The sequence below is a fragment of the Barbus barbus genome (assembly GCF_936440315.1).
Source record: "Barbus barbus genome assembly, chromosome: 13".
Taxonomy (NCBI): Eukaryota; Metazoa; Chordata; class Actinopteri; order Cypriniformes; family Cyprinidae; genus Barbus; species Barbus barbus.
Window position 1 is genome coordinate 23,275,331 of NC_136741.1, and position 19,541 is coordinate 23,294,871.

At 37.9% G+C, this 19,541-nt stretch overlaps 2 protein-coding genes and 1 pseudogene across 3 annotated transcripts; all 3 read right to left on the minus strand.

Annotated features, from left to right (window-relative positions):
• LOC306879186 (myosin heavy chain, fast skeletal muscle-like) lies at window positions 1–9,343 on the minus strand (annotated as a pseudogene). The gene is made up of 26 exons: window positions 9,325–9,343; window positions 6,205–6,260; window positions 6,033–6,083; window positions 5,773–5,905; window positions 5,516–5,639; window positions 5,298–5,429; window positions 4,953–5,208; window positions 4,606–4,848; window positions 4,350–4,526; window positions 4,107–4,252; window positions 3,928–4,018; window positions 3,453–3,841; window positions 3,243–3,379; window positions 3,051–3,157; window positions 2,769–2,965; window positions 2,517–2,686; window positions 2,271–2,434; window positions 2,067–2,191; window positions 1,664–1,972; window positions 1,240–1,443; window positions 1,027–1,152; window positions 736–906; window positions 542–646; window positions 368–463; window positions 135–266; window positions 1–21 (listed from the first exon to the last, which is right to left on the minus strand). The product of its transcript is annotated as a myosin heavy chain, fast skeletal muscle-like (transcript).
• Window positions 8,598–12,548, minus strand: LOC306878671 (actin-related protein 2/3 complex subunit 4-like). Its single transcript, XM_079431151.1, has 6 exons — window positions 12,490–12,548; window positions 11,430–11,548; window positions 10,475–10,586; window positions 9,749–9,844; window positions 9,505–9,675; window positions 8,598–9,414 (listed from the first exon to the last, which is right to left on the minus strand). Exons 1-6 carry the CDS (start codon window positions 12,490–12,492, stop codon window positions 9,409–9,411), a joined length of 507 nt encoding a protein of 168 aa, XP_079287277.1. The 5' UTR covers window positions 12,493–12,548; the 3' UTR covers window positions 8,598–9,408.
• A 713-nt stretch (window positions 12,549–13,261) lies between these two features.
• On the minus strand, window positions 13,262–14,331 carry LOC306878667 (uncharacterized protein). The gene has a single exon (XM_079431144.1). It carries the CDS (start codon window positions 14,317–14,319, stop codon window positions 13,654–13,656), a length of 666 nt encoding a protein of 221 aa, XP_079287270.1. The 5' UTR covers window positions 14,320–14,331; the 3' UTR covers window positions 13,262–13,653.
• Between the last annotated feature and the right edge of the window lie 5,210 nt (window positions 14,332–19,541).

Here is a 19,541-nt window from a genome sequence, read left to right on the forward strand (position 1 = left end):
TTACTCTGCAAGCTCTTTTCCCTGAGGAAGAAAAATGAGTAAATAAATAAATAAATAACAGTCAAATATTCTGGACTTTTGAGTTTAGTTTGTGTATATTCAGAAGTTTTGAATAAATAACTTTTTAAAAATACCTTTCCGATATCACGCCTCTTTGCCCTGAGCTTATTGACCTGGGACTCTACGATGTCAGCTCTCTCCTGAGCTTCCTCCATCTCATGCTGCACCTTCCCGTACCTTGCCAGGTGAGTGCTGGCCAGTTCCTCCTGTGATGAGATTACCCAGGAATCAATAGTTTATTAAATTGTCAAACAAAATAATAATGTCTTAATTATGATGAAATATGACCATATAATACTGTACTTACAGCTTCCTTAGCTTGTCTCTTATAGGACTTCACTTTCAACTGCAGTTTGTCCACCAGATCCTGCAGTCTGGTTACATTCTTCTTATCCTCTTCAGTCTGTTAAAAAGACTGCATTGTAACTAATGTTGCTGTTGATGAACCATTCCTTCTCAGAAGTTAAGTAAAATCACTTACCTGGTAAATGAGCTCCTTCACTCTTCTCTCATACTTCCGAACTCCTTTAACTGCTTCGGCACTTTTTCTTCGCTCAGCCTCAACCTCATTCTCCAGTTCACGAACCTAGGAAATAGATAGAAAAAATAAATTAAAAAAATTCTAGTGTACCCTTTAGATTTCATAACCTTCTTACAAATTGCACAAAAAAGTACCCTAGCTTCCAGTTTCTGGAGCTGCTTCTTTCCTCCCTTCATGGCCAGACTCTCAGCCTCATTGAGACGGTACTGCAGGTCTTTGACTGTGACTTCCAGGTTCTTCTTCATCCTCGGAAGATGAGAACTTGTATCCTGCTCTTTCTTCAGCTCTTCTGCCATCATGGCAGCCTGTAATCACACGTGACTCTTTTTCAGTGTTCACTAGATGCATTTAATTGGATTTGACTAGAAAAAAATGTGGTCATATAGAACATATCATTGTGTATTTTCATATAAATAGGCACTTACATCAGTAATAGTTTTCTTAGCCTTCTCCTCTGCATTTTGTGACTCCTGAACAGCATCATCCACTTCACCTTGGATTTGAACTAAATCGGCCTCAAGCTTCTTTTTGGTGTTGATGAGACTGGTGTTCTGTATATTGGAGAGTAACATGGTTTACCAATGATGATTCTGTCTAAGAGCCCATCTGAATTAAATTGGAAACACTTGAAAACAAACCTGGGAGTGTAGAAGTCCTACACGCTCGCTGGCATCCACCAGTTCCTGCTCAGCCACTTTGCGACCTCTCTCGGTTTGCTCTAGAGCAGATCTCAGCTCCTCAATCTCAGCCTGCATCAGGTTATTCCTGCATTCAACCATAGCAACCTGTTCCTTCAGGTCCTCTTGACTCCTCAGAGCATCATCAAGGTGCAGTTGGGCATCCTATTAAAAGATGAATAACTTGTTTCTTTTTTTTCTTTTTTTTTTTTGATCTGGAGATTTTTTTTTTATATTTTATTTTTTTAAAGGATAAGGATAACAACAGAACTTGGTAAACAGGTCATATGAATAACTTGTTTCATTGGAATAAGTATTGAAGAGTATGAGGTTCAGCTTCCAGCTGAGGACAACTGGAACGTTTACAAGAGCTATTCTGTTTTACCTTGAGCTATCCTTGGACGTTCCTGAGCTGTTTCTGAGCTTCAGCAGCCTGGCGATTTGCATGGTTCAGTTGAATCTCCATCTCATTGAGGTCTCCTTCCATCTTCTTCTTGACTCTTAGGGCTTCATTTCTGCTCCTGATCTCAGAGTCTAGAGTGCTCTGCATGGAATCAATCACTCTTTGGCTATTCCTTTTGATTTGTTCTATTTCCTCATCTTTCTCGGCCAATTTACGATCGATCTCCCCTTTCACTTGGCTTAGCTCAAGCTGGATACGAAGCATCTTAGATTCCTCATGTTCCAGGGTTCCCTGTTGACCAGTAGAAGAGCAATAATCAGTTAACATTACAAAAAAACAGTTTTGTTAAGTATTATAGTAGTTATTCAGAAACGCTTCAGCTTACCTCAGCTTCCTCAAGAGCAGCCTTTATTTCTATTTTCTCTGTTTCAACTGTCTTCTTGGCTTTCTCCAGCTCATGAACGGTTTTCCCAGTCTCTCCAATTTGTTCAGTGAAGTCAGACATTTCCTCTGAATAATATAAAAACCAGAGTATTCACATGTAAGCATGGAAACGGTCTGCACTTTGTATTTGTGAAAAAAACCTTACGTTGAAGGTTTTTGTTCCCCCTCGAGGGTCTCCAGATGGCCCAGGGCTTCTTCATAGGAGTTCTTCATCTTAAAAAGCTCTGTACTAAGAGAACGGGCTTCTTTTTGAGCTCCTTCCAGTTCTGCTTGGCTTTCCTAATGCTTTTGCTTCCACTCTGCCAGAATCTTGGAAAAAGTAAACTGAATTTGTGAGCAAAGACCTTATGCTGTTGTACAAACAATCAGCAACAATTAATACACCCTGTACCTTGTCAAAGTTCCTCTGCTTCTTGTCAAGATTGGCGGCAAGAGCATTAGCTCTCTCCACATCAATCATGAGATCCTCAACTTCACCTTGCAGTCGCTGCTTGGTTTTTTCCAGAGAGGCACACTTTGAGTTCACAGCCTCAATGGACTCTTCGCTGAGCAAGCTTTTTCCTAAGAACAACAATGAAATATTAGACATTGCTTCTACTTTATTTCCTGTTGAGTGTTTATTTAAGCAGATTATTTAATTTACTTTGCTTCCTCAAGCTCTTCAGTACGCTGAATGGCATCAGTCTCATATTTGGATCTCCACTGAGCTACTTCACTGTTGGCCTTTGACATGCCACGCTGAAGCTCAGATTTGGCCTCCTGTTCCTCCTCGTACTGCTCTCTGAGCAGATCACAGTCATGTCGTGCTGACTGGACAGCATGAGCCAGAGCATTTTTGGCCTGAAAAACAACAAACAAAGCATTATTTGCTAATGTTGCTAATACCCGTTACGAGACACGTGTTACCAAAATAGTAAACAATTACCTTGGTTTCTTCCTCAATATGTCGCTTAAGCTCCTCAATTTGCTGAGTGAAAGCTTGCTTGCCTCGAGTCAACTGAGAAACAAGCTTCTTTTTCCTCTAGCAGGCGACTGAATTCACCTTTTAAAAGGAAGAACAATTCCTTGAAAATGTAGGCAAAACCTTGAATTTGGAGTTTGAAGTGTGGCTTTGTACTCAAACGTACCATTCTCAGTAGCCAGTCTTGCTTTTTGTGCACTTATCTCATTTAGTTGACGGATCGTTTCATCGTTTTTGGTTTTAATTTCACTCAGTTGATCTTCAAGAGTACGGCACATATTCTCCAAGTTACCCTGAAAGGAAAAACTGCTATAAATATGACTGTTATGTTAAAAACGCAATATTCAGGAAAAGCAATTTGCGTGCCTTTGATTTGGCGACAGCCTCCATATTGCTTGACAGGTCATCAATCTCCATTTGTATTCACTCTTTTCTTTTTCCAGCTTCTGTTTCACACGCTGGAGGTTGTCTATCTGTTCTCCCAGCTCTGCCACAGTGTCGGCCTGCTTCTTGCGGAGTGCTGCAGCCGTCGCTTTGTGCTGCAAGGTGGACTCCTCCAGATCACGGCGTAGTTTCTGGAACTCAGCCTCACGTTTTTTGTTCATCTCAATCTGGGCAGCAGTGGCGCTGCCTGCTTCTTCAAGCCTCTCGCTGATCTCCTCAAGTTCCCTGGAGAGATCGGATTTCTGCTTCTCGACCTTTGCACGAGCAGCACGTTCTGCCTCAATTTCTTCCTCCAGCTCCTCAATCCGGGCCTTAAATAAACAGTGGTTATGATGATGATCAGACTTGAACCAGACTACATGATCAGTGATCCTAGTGTTATTCATTGAGAGATGGCCTGGAGTTCCTTGACCTTCTTTTGATGTCGGGTACTAATAGACTGTTCATCCTCAAGCTTACTTAAAAGTTGGCTTATCTCAAAGTCCTTCCTGTGGGAAATAGTTGTAACAGATAATTTACATACCATCAAAAATATTATTCTCTTCAAAACGTTTCAAATAAAAGTTAAAGTCTTACTTCTTTATCTTCTCATCTGATTGTGGCTTGTCATTCTCCAGGCCCATTATGGATTCTTCTGCTAGTTTCAGGTCACCCTCAAGCTTTCTCTTGGCTCTCTCAAGGTCCATACGGAGTTTCCTTTCTTGCTCCAGAGAACCTTCCAGCTATCAAGCAAGATTCCAATATTGGTTGGTCTTAAAGGCATCTACATCTAAAATTAAACAATTCAACCAATATATTGCAGCAACTAATGTAACTTACATCATCCACTTGTTGTTCAAGTTTGGTTTTGGCTTTCGTCAGAGTATTGACTTTGTCCTCCTCTGCCTGCAGATCATTCAAAGTTTGCTAATGTGCCTCTTGGAGGGCTTTCTTCTCTTTGGTTAACTTTGCAATGCTTTCATCCAGTGAGGCCATCTCTTCTGTAAGATTTTTCACCTAATAAAGAAATTTAGTGAAATTGTTAAGAGTCACATCAGGTCATATTTGATGGGTAATATGAATTAAGTGAGTAAACCTTGTTCTCAGTGGCATGTTTCTCCTTCTCCACTTTGGCTAAGGTAAGCTCTAAATCATCAATATCTTTCTTCAGCTCAGAGCACTCATCCTCTAGTTTTCTCTTTTTGGCTGTCAGTTCTGCATTGATTTCTTCCTCATCCTCTAATATTTCATTTGTTTCTTTAAGTTTCGCCTCCAGCTGGATCTTGTTTTTGATTAGTCCTTCACATCTCTCTTCAGCATCAGAAAGGTTTTCCTTTTCCTGTTGATTAGAGCATCATTTTATTTTAGCTGTGCATTTGTTACGTTATAAAGACAAATTTATTATTTGTGATCTTTTCAGCAGGATGCCGCTGAAAAACTTACAGATGCCACTTGTAACTGCAGGTCATTTTTCTCCTGCAGCAGGGAAACCATCTTCTCCTCCAGCTCCTTCTTCTTGGCAAGTGCCTTTGCTGGATCCTCCTTAATTTTTAAAAAATTATCTTTCATGGCTGCCATTTCCTTCTCAGTCTCTGCACTCTTCAGCAGAGGTTTGATCTTAAAATACAGCTTCATCCACGGCCAGTGTTTCACATTCATGAATGAGCGGATGTTGTACTGGATGGAGAAGATGGACTCTCTGGATCATAGAATCAGAAGAAATGGCCAGATCCTGTGTATAAGCATGAAGTTACCCCATACCATATACTATATTGTGAAAAAACATACCTCCTCTTCATTATGACGAATTCTCTCCTCAACGTATCCACGACAAAGAGCCTGAGTCATGGTAACCAGCTCAGCTAGTTTTTCATCTCGCATCTCCTCAAGGGTACCCAGCAGACCAGCTTTGAAGAACACCTATCACAAATAAGTAATAAAGCAATTATGCATTATTATCTAATATCTGCAAAATAAGGTACAAAATATGGTTTGACAGTGTGTACTTTTGTGTGTCCAAACTTGTACTGGGTATGATCCACATCAATGGAGCCAAGAAGCTTCTCTGAAGTCTTCTTATTGTCAATGAAATGACCCTCAGGGATGACACTAGCATTCAATACTTTGTACCTGAAACAGAAGTGATTTCATTACATTTCAGTTAAATTTTCATCTGAATAAGTACCCTTACACCACAAATAGAAGTGTCATGGTAAAAAATAAAATGTGCATGATATTCACACATGGTATGTATGTGAGATACCTCTGCTTAAAGTCACCATAGAGGATTCTGCTTGGCAAATTCTGATTCCCTCCAGTACATCATTACAGCGCAGCTGGTGGATGACCAGAAAGTTCTCCATAAGACCTGGAAAAATAGGTAGAGGGATCTTAATCTTAAAACATTCTTAAATAGGATTCTGAGTCTTTTTATTACAGCTAAACAAAGCTGATATTGTTATACTAAGCAAAGCACAATTTAATATTGGAAAAAATAACAATACCAACCAGGGGTCCCCGCACAAAATGGGGATGTGTGCTCCTCAAGTTGGTCATCAGCTTACCCAAATTCTCCTGTAGAATTTTTTCCAAAATATGTTGAAATATTTGACCAGTGTACAAGTACATATATTAATAATATTAGCATTTTTCGAACACATTTAACATGAACACATATTTAACATGGTAAACTTACCCTTAACAGTGCAGACACTGTCTGGAAAGAGCCACCCTTTTTCTTGCCCCCTGCCTCTGTACAGTATAATAAATAATACAAATATAATCTGTAAATATTATAATACATTTATTAAAAAATAAACCCTGCACAATATTAATACTTTCAGATACACTATATTGCCAAAAGTATTGGATCACCCTTCTAATGAACAGGTTTGACTACTTTAGTAATTTATATGAGTACAAATCTTAATGTTTAAGCATATAATGATATTCTAGGGAATTGTGTGCTTCTAATTTTATAGCAACAGTTTGGACAGAACCCTTTTCTATTCTAACATGACAGTGCCTCTGTGTATAAGGCAAGGTTCAAAAAGAAATGATTAATTCAGTGAATGTGGAAGAACTTGACTGGTCTGCATAAAGCAAAGTCCTAATCTCAGCTGAACACCTCTGGTGTGACTTTAAATGCAGACCTTGAGCCGAAAACTCATCACCAAACACCAATGATTTCTACATACACTATATGGGAAAAAGTATTGGGGTACCCCCTTCTTTAGAACAGAAGAAGGCACTTCCAAAACTGTGGCAACAAAGATGGAAGCATAATGCATGTATTTAAAAACTGTATTTCCATCTCTGTTGCAACAGTTTTGAAAGTGTCTAAAATGACTGTACATTGACTTGAATATTATTATTTTACTCACCGGAGTCGGCCCCAGTCAATGGCTTTGCACTCGACGTCTTGTTTTATATAATGTGTTCAATCAGCAAAACTCTCTCTTTCTCTATTTGGTGCTTGGACTGCCCTCAACTCCGCATCTCTCTCTGGAATATTATTTTTATCTGATGATAAATCTAAAGTGATTTTGGATAGAGTATTGCAGTTCAGTTCCAATATTTCCACATTTTCGAAACAGTCCAGAGCTTTGCATATCAAAGACATGTACTGAAGCTTTAAACATAGCATGCATGCATATATATACATTTTTTTGATGAAAATGAAAGAAAACTCATGTAACATTAAAATCATGTGAGAACCTTGATGCTCTGTAATAAAATGTATGCACTCTATTATAATATATAGCACTGCAGTGGTCTAAATTGTGTCAATTCAATCTTAACAATGTTCCTTGGCACTGTGGGACATCTCTCTTTAGCTGAGGGGGAGCCCGCAAATGTCACATGTATACTGTTGCAAATTACTTCCAAACATACATTTGATAAAAGACAAGAAATTTCAATTTTGAAAATAGCTGCATGAGCACACAGACAGGATGAAAGTGACCATAAGCTGCTAATTTTATTGAGTTCATCTTCATCTCAGATATAGCTTTTTGAGGTATGAGATTTGAGGCAAATGAGCATTTGCATTTTTCCATCTAGTGTTTAAACACAATAGTTGTTATACTTGGTGTGTATTTTTATGGTGAAACTAAGGTAACTTCTTCACTGCCAGCTTTATTTCTTAACCCATCTTTTGTGGTTGTCAAAGAACTGCATGCCATTCAACATGAGATTGAACGATTTATACCAATTACACTCAGAGTTTCCTTGGGATGGGAAACAAGATAGGGGCTCTGTAAAACGGGAAAGTGCTGTAAAAATTCTCAAGAGATTACCCACAACGGTGAGCTCATCTCCTCAATAAAAAGTGATACATGATATTTCATATTATCGTCTTATAAGGATTAAGTGTAAATATAGATACACTCAAGCAGCTGCCCTTCGAAAACAACACAAAATATACAACAGCCTGAAGGGAGAACTGATAGGGGAGTACTTTATTTTTATTATCTCATTTTAATTATAAAAATGAGGGAAAAGTTGTGAAAACACTAGATTGCTATCAATTCTTTGCTATAAAATAGATCAAACTAAATGACAGTACTTCAAGTATTGCCAACTAAAATTGAATTAAAAGCTTCGAATTCTCCCCAAGTCTGTGCAATAAATAAAGAACTCATTTTTAAATAAATGTAAAAATAAGTCAACTTAAATACAGGCAAAAAACATTAATTATAAAAATGCCATTTTAAAATGTTTTAATTAGAATACTAACATATGGTAGTTTTTACATATCATGTGACACAGAAGAAAGCTTAGATAACTGACCTCCGTTGTAGGAACAAACAAGTAAAAACAGGAAGCTTCTCCCTTCTGTCTATATAGTTTGCATTGCATCTACTATTTGAATATCTTGTGATGATATGAAATGTCTTTTTTCCCCAAATATCACAAAGATGCTGCATATCAAATAGTTACTGACCATTCTCAAGCTCTTCAAATATGGCCCATCATTGTATTGTACATACTGTAACATTCAAAATATACAGAAGCTAAACTTACTGCAATACGTAACTGAACCAAGACCTGTCATTCCCACAATAAACAACAAAATACAAAAAAAAAAAAAGCTATAAAGGGATTTATTTAGCATCGTCATCATTATTTTGCCATGACTGATATGGTTTGTAAGATCCATGTGCACCAGCGTGAGGTTTGTTTTTTAATATCAAAACTCAACATGAAAAATGGTCATTTGAACACAGTATATATATTTATAAAACACTGACAAAACAAACTGTTTAAATTATTGGACACTGAACATTTTTCCTTTGTGCTCATGAGGATCAACGAAGTTTCATTTATATAGACCCACCCTGATTTTAAGGTTTGTTAGAAAGGCAGAGGTAAAATTAGTTTATCCTTGTTAATATGTACAGTATATTCTCATTAATATTCACGAGCACGAGGGAAAGCTGAGTTATATTCAGAATATTGCAACATTGTGAGCGCTTTACTACTAAAAAATAACAAAGGGATTTGGGATAAGATAAAGGGAGACAGAATACACAAATGGAATTGCAAAGTATGAAGAAACAAAATACTTTTAAAACAAAATTAGGCCATTAGCAAAAGTTAAAAAAGAGATAAGAGGGGCAAAAAAGTCAAACAAAGAATAAAACAACAACAAAAGTAGTACCGTGCCCGTCTGTGAAAACCATTACTTTGCTCTTGAGTTACAATACTGCAATACTCTGAATTCATTCCTGTGACAGACGGCACCCTCTGGATCCAGCTCTTCCACCTTTGCTGGTGGTCCAGGAATCAAATTACACCTTAACCACTTCCTCACTGGCCCCACAGCTCTCCATCGTATTTTTCCGGCAACCAAGGTGACACAGGTATTGCAGCCAGCAGAAGGAGTACTGAAAATTTCCTAAAACTGTTGAGCAAAAACAGAAAATAAAGTAAGAGATTGTTGGTGTGACAGTGAAATTTTCCTTCTAATAAATCATACTGCAGAGACACTCACATTTTTGAGGAACTCCTCTGCAACTATGCGAGCCCTGGCGTTGACAGACAGTTTCATCTCACTGATTTCCTTATCGATCTCCTCCATAAAATGGATGACAAAGTCTACTAACTTATGCTTATACATTTGTTCTGTGTGGAAGTTAGTAATGAGGAAACTGATGTCATATCCCTGACAAAAGAAATGAAGGTTATTTTGTTAGCAAGAATTCAAAATGCAGTAAAATTTCTCCGCTCTCCCTCACCTCCACAGGTTTTCTTCTGAGGATGAAGAAGTTCTCAGCTCTCATCATCATGAAGCGCATGAACTTGTGACACAGGATCTTTTCAATCTCATCAGCCTTCAATTGACAAGTTGAGGTGCATCATCCAATCACAGACCATTAAGGACCAAAACAAACCATCAGACTGGATTCTTAGCTTGTTTTATTGAAACATAAATCACATACTGCTGGCTTACCACAGTGGTTCTCAACCGTTGTGACCTAAAGGGCCCACAATCACCATCACAATATTCAAAGGACCCCCTCCACCAATAAAGGCTAAGATATTATTGGTATTTCTGCTGTAACTATAACATAACTGCTTGATTTCCTATTTTGATATATTAAACCATCTAGATTGTTTGTGGGGTTTTTTTTATTATTATTTTACTTCAGTGCATGATTAATTTAATATCTCAATAATAATTTATTCATTTAAATCCTGTGGCTCCCATGGAAGTTTGCTGAGGCCCCTAAGTAGGCCCCTGGTTGAGAACCACTGGCTTACAGTGTTCAGTGGACTGCATGTGTTGATATTAATGAGTCAGACTGAAACCAAACTCCCTGACTTGTCTCATCTCCACCACAATACTTCTCTTTTTGTATTATTAGTAGCATTTTCTGTATTCTGTATATAACAATATTTCAAAACCCATCTCGGAAAGGACAGCAAGAGTGAGTTTAGGGTAAAACAATGTGTGTGCTTACCTGTTTGACAGCAATGCTGACTCGCACAGAGTTGATGGAACCTTCTATTAGAACCTTCTCTTTATCATTCCTACTGATCACAACAGGCTGAAGCAAAAGCTCCTTACTGCTCCTGTTGAGACGATTAGACAAAAACAGTAAAGTATACACACAAACACACTGGCATTCTGCATACTATGCAGTATAAATAAGCCTATAAATGGTTTTAAAATGGCATGCTGGGTCACCACCAAGTGGCCTGAAATCTGCCGCAATACCATAAACATGAAAACAGGTTTCAGTTCAATAAATATAAACTGCTGACATGCTCATTCTAACAGATACATTCCATTTTACATACAAATGGGTCAGCGTTATTTTTTTTAATACTACTATAGAATTTATTATTTTGGAATTAGCTTATTTCTACATTTTCAGTTTAATACTTTTTAACAGTTACATTTTAAAAATTAATAAGTTTAAATTCATTTAACTTGCAATCATTTTATGCAAGTTAGTTTTTGTTTTACTAATTTTATACTGTCAAGGCAACATATCTCATTTTCATTTAAATTTTAAGCTTTTCATTTCATATTTACATTGTTTTTATAAAATAAACATGGGTCTCATGATGTCATGCATGTAAGGACCTTGGAATAATCACCACGAGTAAACCAAAAACTTGATATTAAACTAAAACCCCAGTAAAACATTAGAAATTGTCATGCATCCACTATTTCTTTAAACGCTGAAATGAAAGTTTGAAGAATATACTGAATTGGCAGGTTTGACTGTATACTGCAGCTTATGCTTGTATTCTCTTTCAAACTATCTATGGCCAAATCATATTGCAAACATTTTAAAACTTTAATGTTAGGTTTGAACCAGTCAGATGTGTGCATGTAGGCTATTGACCTATCATGAAACTTTTACACACAAATAAAACACACATGCAAACACAGTAACACACACTTACCGGACTTCAACCTCAGGTTTGTTGTGTCTTTCAACCACCTGTGAGGAGAAGTTTTCCAGACAGAGAGCTGCCTGCAGTGTAGCACGCACCGCATTCAGGTACGGACGCAGAGTCGCTGTCTGATGAAACAAAAATTAAATCAGTACTCAGGATGATGAACCATGTCTGCAACCTGACAGCAAGCTCTATTTGTTCCACACACGCCTGAACCTGCAGGGAAATTTTTGGGATAGTCCTACACAAGCCCTCCAAAGAAAAGAAAAAAAAATTCTCTTTACACATTAAGTGGCTCAGTCAACCTGCAAACATCATGAATCTCTTCATAGACTGCACTGTCTGAAGCTCGACACTTCCTGAACTTAAATTCAAGACATGAAGGAAGTGCAAACCTGCATGAAACATGATGCATTATTAAAACACTGACCTTGTTTAGTATTATGTGGGCTGCCTGGAATTCAGAAATAGCTCACTGCATTGAACTAGACTCTAAAACAGACTGTACACATAAATTTCATAACTAAAGCAAGTTAATTTATACTGAATAGCTGATAACACCTAAGAAATGTTGTTCACTCATTTGTGTTGTGCATAACACAGAGGTAACCAGCAACGATCTCGACAGAATGTGCACTTATACACCCGTTTATTCAAAGGTGTAACAATACTGAAGAAGGAAAATTTGTAGCACAACACTGGTATATTTAAAAATAAAGGGGTGTCTGTTAATCATTTTCAGTCCATTCATTAATGCACAATATGAAATGAGGTCAATTTGAGTTGTCTTGCCCATAATACACAAACTCTGGATTACAACGCGCTGCCAGTGTTAATACACACTGAATTGTCAAATCAATATCAGTCAACTCGCGACTGGGGAATAAGGGTGGGGATGTTAGCTAACGTTAGGGATTTAGCACTACTGAGCAACTTCACACCAACGCAGTAACAAACACCTGGAATCAGACTTTTGCCTCACAACAGCATTATCATTCATGTAATAATGATTACACAAACAAAACACAACTCATATTTTTCCTGAAGTGTTGAAAGGCAATCCTACCATTGCTGTGTACCCGCTGGAGCAGAAGACGGAAGTGCTACAAACACCGGGCGACTTCCGCGAGTAACGCTATTCATCGGAAGATACCAACTTTTCACCAAAGAGGGGGGCGACTTCCGCGGGTAACGCTATTCATCGGAAGATACCAACTTTTCACCAAAGAGGGGGCGACGACTGTATAAATCTAACGGAATTTTCTTTTACTGCTGTTTCTGGTTGAAAATATCTTGATGGTGAAATGCGCTAACATGCCTGTATTAAGTGCTTAATTCGCTGACAATATTGCTTTAATTGATTTTTTTGCAATAAGTTGTAGAAGAGGACGTTCTTGTCAGCTGCAGCGATAGCATAACTTGTTTGTGAATATACAGTACGACTTTCTCTTGATTGTTTTACCGCCTAATATTTTTGTATCATATTTAAAATCACATTTTGCATGATGGTCGTTTTTAAAGAGCTCAGCAGGGATAAAAAAAGCAGAAAGGGGAAAATGTACATAACTCCTTCACTAAAAGATATAAATGTTATTGTCAAAAGCTTTAAGGAAAAAAAGTTGAGATGTCCAACAACTTGATTATTAGATTCCAGATCTGTCGTTTTAAATGTATTTATCTTTTCACCCCTGATGATTTTTGTGCATGCACCCTTTACGGTTAACACATAAAATGCTCTAAAGGTAATATAATTAAATTGAATCATTGATCTAATCTTGCTATAATATCTTGTTTAAATTAACAGGTTAAAAATGCATCAATATTAAACACCGGTCAAGAAGGTTGTGCAGTAATTTTTATTAAAACAATATAAAAAAATAAGAGGTTTATTTGACATACAAGTTGTATTTTGCAGTTCAGTAACATTTCATATTAAATAGCTTTTTTTTAAAAACACACTGTTTTAGCTTATATTGACATTAGTTAGCTAGTACCAAGTTTCCAGTTTAGTGCAGCAAACGAAAGTCCCTTTAATTTGAGAGAAGCATGATGCAGAAACTAAAGCGGGTGTGTCTCTACCATGAAGCCGTTTCTTAGTAAATGACAGCATACCTAAATTCAACAGAAATATCAAAATATATCAAAAATAAAAAAACGAATCCCCTTAGATCTTGGTTCTCTATCCAATAAGCTATATACAAAAATATAATCCTTCAATATTAAAGAAAGTCTATTTTGATTTCTTTGTCTTGGTTGCCTTCTTCGCCGCGACATTTGTCTTTTTGGCTGCTTTCTTCGGTTTGGGTGTCGCCTTCTTAACACTCGTCTTCTTTTTAACTGGGGTCTTTTTGCTGCTCTTCTTTGCGGTCACTCTCTTTTTCACGTCTTTTTTGGAAGCCGGCTTTGCAGGTTTTTCTGTCTTGGTCGCCTTGGTGGCACCCTTCTTTGGCTTTTTCTCAAATTTCTTTTTATTGAGCTTGAACGAGCCGTTGGCTCCCAGTCCCTTGACCTGCACGAGCGTGTCGTTGAGCAGGAGCGCGCGGACGGAATAGCGCAGATACACGCGCCCGTTCTGCTGATCAAACCAGGTCACTTTCTTCGCTTCATTGTATATCTTGAAAAGCGACGAGCCGTTTTTCTCGCCCAGGGTGCGGATCGCATCAATGACGAGCTGGCTGTACTTGCCGGGCCCCTTGCTCTTCTTTTTCTTCTTTTTAGCTGGAGAAGCAGCTACGGCAGGTTTTGCCTTATTCGCCGATGCCTTCTTGGTTTTGGTTGCTGCTGGAGCGGGGGCTTGGGTGGGTGTTGACTCTTCGACCTCAGCAGACATGATCAAACTTGATGCGTCTATGTGTGTTGTCCGAGAATATCCGCTCAAATATGATGCGAACATCATCTCAGAGTTTGAATCATCAGATTTAACTGCGGTACGCGGACGTGATTGAGAACAACAACACCGTCGGCAGAGGCGCTTTTGTTTTCGAGTTGTGTTTTCTTCCACGACTTAGTGAGCTATTATCTTGTTAGCCTGACATATATTACCAAGTTAAATTATTTATATGGGAAGTGCAAAAGGTGCTCTTTCTGTCAGTGTGCAGAAGCGGTGAAATAAAGGCAAAACCGTGGCGCGAGAAAGCAAAGAAAAGATCTTGCCCACATAATGCCTTGCGATTTTGGGTAGGGGCACTTACTTTGCTAGCGAAAATCTTTTTATGGATATTGAGACAGTTCATGCATTAAACTTGATTTGAAGATTTATAAAGTAAAGATTGTAGAATTATACTAATTCCGTTTTTATCAAATGCCTTCGAGACGTAAGCAGTTTAATTTCACTCAACTAACACATTAAACGCCCTCGCGTGGTTGTGTATTGGCAAACTTTTTCTTTGCTTCGCTCTTTTGTTCCTGGTGACTTAACACTTTATCCTTCTTGCCTATTTGTGAAAGTGAATGTTTTGCACAAATAAAGTCATGACATTTTTGAGTATTTGACATGCCGTTTTATGGTACGTTAAAGACCACGCTTTCTATGTTTTAAATGGTTTATTATATCAAAGGTGTTGCCAGAATTCGCGGAGTCTGACAACTCGTTACTAAACCACCTGGTCATAGTTAACATCTAAAATGTTCTTTACTGCACTGAGCTGCAACATGAGCTGACAGATTAGAGATAAACTGTAAAACTTTCTGTGATTTCATTTTGACCATGATAGAGAGCGTTAAAACTATTTGGGCATGACGCATATAGTTAAAATTCTATGCTAAAACATGATATGATAATAAATCTAAGTTTAGTTTAACAGAGAGTCTAACTAACAATGGGGTATTTTTCAAAAATCTCGAGCAAACCCCACCCCTATTCTGGCATATGCTGTTTAAAAACTTCAGGGGTCGCCACAGAGTATAGTTACTCCTTCCATTAGATACAGGTTTGATTAATATAACCATAACGTGATACTCCTGAGAGTTTCAAAACATATCAAGGGAATATATATATTTGTGATCTTAAAATCACTGGTGTTCAGTTGTATTGATTATTTTAGAAATTAGAATTTTTTTTTTTTCGTTTCAACAATTTTTGTGACCCCAGCCATCTCATAAATGGCAATAAGCTTCGTAACATTTTTTTCCAGATGCAAATGAACTAAAAACTAATACCATAAAATAAGAAGATATTTTTAATCAAGGTAATAATAATAATCAAAAGGAAAACCTGAATAAGGATGCATCATATCTGGCCAACATATCAGGTCGTGAAAGTTCATTATTCTGCAACACATCAGTTTCTTAGAAATAAAACAAAGAAAGAATTTAAAATTTTTCAAAATAATTCACTTTCTCCTCTAAACGCCAGATGTCTATCTACTGATAATGGTTTGTGTTGTGATTTTATACACATGAAGTGAAGTGAGTGAAGTGACATACTGCCAAGTATGGTGACCCATACTCGGAATTCGTGCTCTGCATTTAACCCATCCAAAGTGCACACACACAGCAGTGAACACACACCCAGAGCAGTGGGCAGCCATTTATGCTGCGGCGCCCGGAGAGCAGTTGGTGGTTCAGTGATAATCCATTTTCTCGAATATGTCATAATACAGAAAAAAGATGTTTCTAATTTCTTTTATTGTTAAATTGGCAGTGGGCAGCCATTTATGCTGCGAACCCCCAGTTGGGCTTTCGGTGCCTTGCTCAAGGGCACCTCAGTCGTGGTATTGATGGTAGAGATAGCGCTGTACATTCACTCCCCCCACCTACAATCCCTGCCGGCCCGAGACTCGAACCCGCAACCTTTGGATTACGAGTCCGACTCTCTAACCATTAGGCCACGACTTCCCCGGACTTAAAGACTATTTTCATCCATAGAGTTGGATGAGTTTTGTCAGGCCTGTGACTTCAGAACACAGAGAACATGGGACATCAGAAAATTACTCTGCACAGGGGAAAACAGCTTCATACTGACATATTTTTAAGTATGTACAGACCATGAGGATTTGATGCTCACTCACAAATGCGGATGGCATTGCATTGGTACAGGCCTCTTTGTGGACATTCAGTCCATCATATGTCACCTGGTTTGTTTGGCTGGCAAATGAATCAAGTGGATCAAAATCAGAACAAATTAACATAGTTACTCTCAATGAAGGCTTCTCTGCTCTTCTCGTTTTCCACCATCAAGATCACTATGGTGAAGCAGAAGCCAGCTCGGCTGTTACCACAGTATCCTGGCTGAGTGCCTGGCTGGTATGATAAGGAGATAAAAGGAGTGATGGGGAGAGAGATAAAGGGAGAGGGAGAGGGAGAGGGGGAACTAACAGTCTGCAGGCACCCAGTCCGGAAACCCAAAGCGGGCAACAGTTACCCAGCACATCCCCTTAAAGCTGAAAACACTCATGCACACATACACTTACTCTCTTACCACACATTTTTGCATACTGTACATAGCGGAGAAAAGCTTGTTTGCATTTGTCCCCAAGGAACTGTCAACATCTAGATATATGTTTCAGAAGCAGATTATGCTAAAGTTAAAAAGCCACTTTGATTTATTGAATATATTGTATTTTCATCATCTAAATAAGATGACATACATCTGTATTTGTCACTATTCATGCTGATTAAGCAGGTTAATTGGAAAACAGGGCCTGAAGGAATCGGGAGGCTGCATGTTGAGCATGTTATCTTAGTTCAATTGAAGCTCTATTTTTCAGAAAGGCAAAAATGGCCAGAAGATGGCAGCTTTGAGTTAAAAATGACTGAAAATCTGTTCTTCAGACCTTTTGTTTTGATTGAAGCATTCTAAAGGTGCTCAGTGCCATCTCAGTAGATTCTTAACAGACGTTTAATATAACTAAACATATTGGGGACAGGGGAACAACTGCTAATTATCACCTAATCCAAATATGAATAAAAATATAGCCTGAGATCCAAGAGTTGAGTCACTCTTGTCCCCATCACTTTTTTTTCATATTAGTTTTGTCCTACTGCCATGCACTTACACAACCAAAACACACTAATACATTTATTTAATATGGCACTACACTAACACTACAACATCTTCACACACATTCACTATCATTCACAAACAGATGCACAAAATGTACACATACACACACACACACACACACTCACTCACTAAAGTCCTTATGATTTCCACATTATCCAATTCAGGACAAAAGTATGGTTTCAGATCACAATCTTGTCAAAGAAGTGAATATCATAATGAAAAAAATGATCTATTTCATAATTAAAGTCCTTAACTGTAATCTGATTATACAAGTGTAAATCTGGTTTATTAAAAGATCTGTCTAATACTAATATTATTTCTTTACAGAATAAAAAAGTATAAATAATGCAGATGTGAATTGTCATTGAATTTACATACAGCCCTGCTGAAAAAACCAGCTTAAACCAGCCTAAGCTGGCCAGGCTGGTTTTAGCTGGTCTCCCAGCCTGGTCATAGCTGGTTTATCAGGCTGGTTTTAGAGGGGTTTTGACCACATTTTTAGCTGGTCAGGCTGGTTTTAGCTGGTTTCAGCTGGTCAGGCTGGTTTTAGCTGGTCAGGCTGGTCTTGGCTGGTTTTAGCTGGCCAGGCTGGCTGGTCTTGGCTGGTTTCAGCTGGTCAGGCTGGTTTTAGCTTATTTCAGCTGGTCAGGCTGGTTTTAGCTGGTCAGGCTGGTCTTGGCTGGTTTTAGCTGGCCAGGCTGGCTGGTCTTAGCTGGTCAGGCTGGTTTTAGCTGGTCAGGCTGGTCTTGGCTGGTTTTAGCTGGTCAGGCTGGTCTTGGCTGGTTTTAGCTGGTCAGGCTGGTCTTGGCTGGTTTTAGCTGGTCTTGGCTGGTTTTAGCTGGTCAGGCTGGTCTTGGCTGGTTTTAGCTGGTCTTGGCTGGTCAGGCTGGTCTTTGCTGGTTTTAGCTGGTCAGTCAGGCTGGTCTTGGCTGGTTTTAGATGGTCAGTCAGGCTGGTCTTGGCTGGTTTAAGATGGTCAGTCAGGCTGGTCTTGGCTGGTTTTAGCTGGTCAGGCTGGTCTTGGCTGGTTTTAGCTGGTCAGTCAGGCTGGTCTTGGCTGGTTTAAGCTGGTCAAAGACCGGCTAGATAGCAGACTGACATGGAATCAGCGTAGTTTCTCGTGGCATCAAAACAATGTTGATTTTCTGCTTTTTAAAAATCTCACATACTTAATAATAGATACATTAGTAATAATTTATTAAACACACCACATTTAGTCATAATATCTTTATTAATACAAAATATACAGTTACAAATACATGTTTAGAGCATACAAACCTTCTGTATACAAAGCTTCTTTATTAGACTAATATAGAAATTAAAATGTTGCAATTAAAACTAAGTTCTTTGCATTATCAGATCAGGGATGTAAACTAATCAGGTCAGGATTGAAAAAGGTGATGAACATGTAACCCACAATTTTAATATCAGTAGACAAAGTTAATTTTCAATAACTCTTTGGGTCTACACGAATCACACAAATGATCTATTTTGTATTCAAAATGAATATTTTCACTTAAAGATAATAAGTTTGCAAGTTGTTTATGTCCCTTTGTTATATTTGCATACAGTGCATCTATTGTATCTAGTATTATTGTAACGAAACTGAGCACTTTTATTTCCCTTAAGAAAATGTTTTAGGAGTTGAAATCTTATATTTTGTTTCTTTCTCTCTCACAAACACAACAAAACAGTTACACCTTCTCAAAATCTCCATTGCAGGTGTATAAATCCTATTCTATAAATCACAAATGAAGAACTTCACAGGCTCAGTTATACCTGATTTATGCAGGGATATATTTCATTTTTTTCAGAATATTCTGTAATATTAATTTCGTCATAATATTTAATTCTTTTTTTCCTGTAATGTGTGTTTATTAGAACTGAACATTTTTTATAGACTTTATTAGAATTTAACTCTGGTATTTTTGTTGTTGTTGTGGTATATCTTTGGTATAAAAAAACAAACTATGAAGTTTGTAAAGAAACATCCATAAAAGTGACTTATATACCTTTAATTTAGTCTAGAATATTGAATGTGAAATAGTAGCACTCAAAAAAAATTGCACAAAAAAAAAATTGCACTGTAGAAATATGGTTTTGGCAAGAAATGT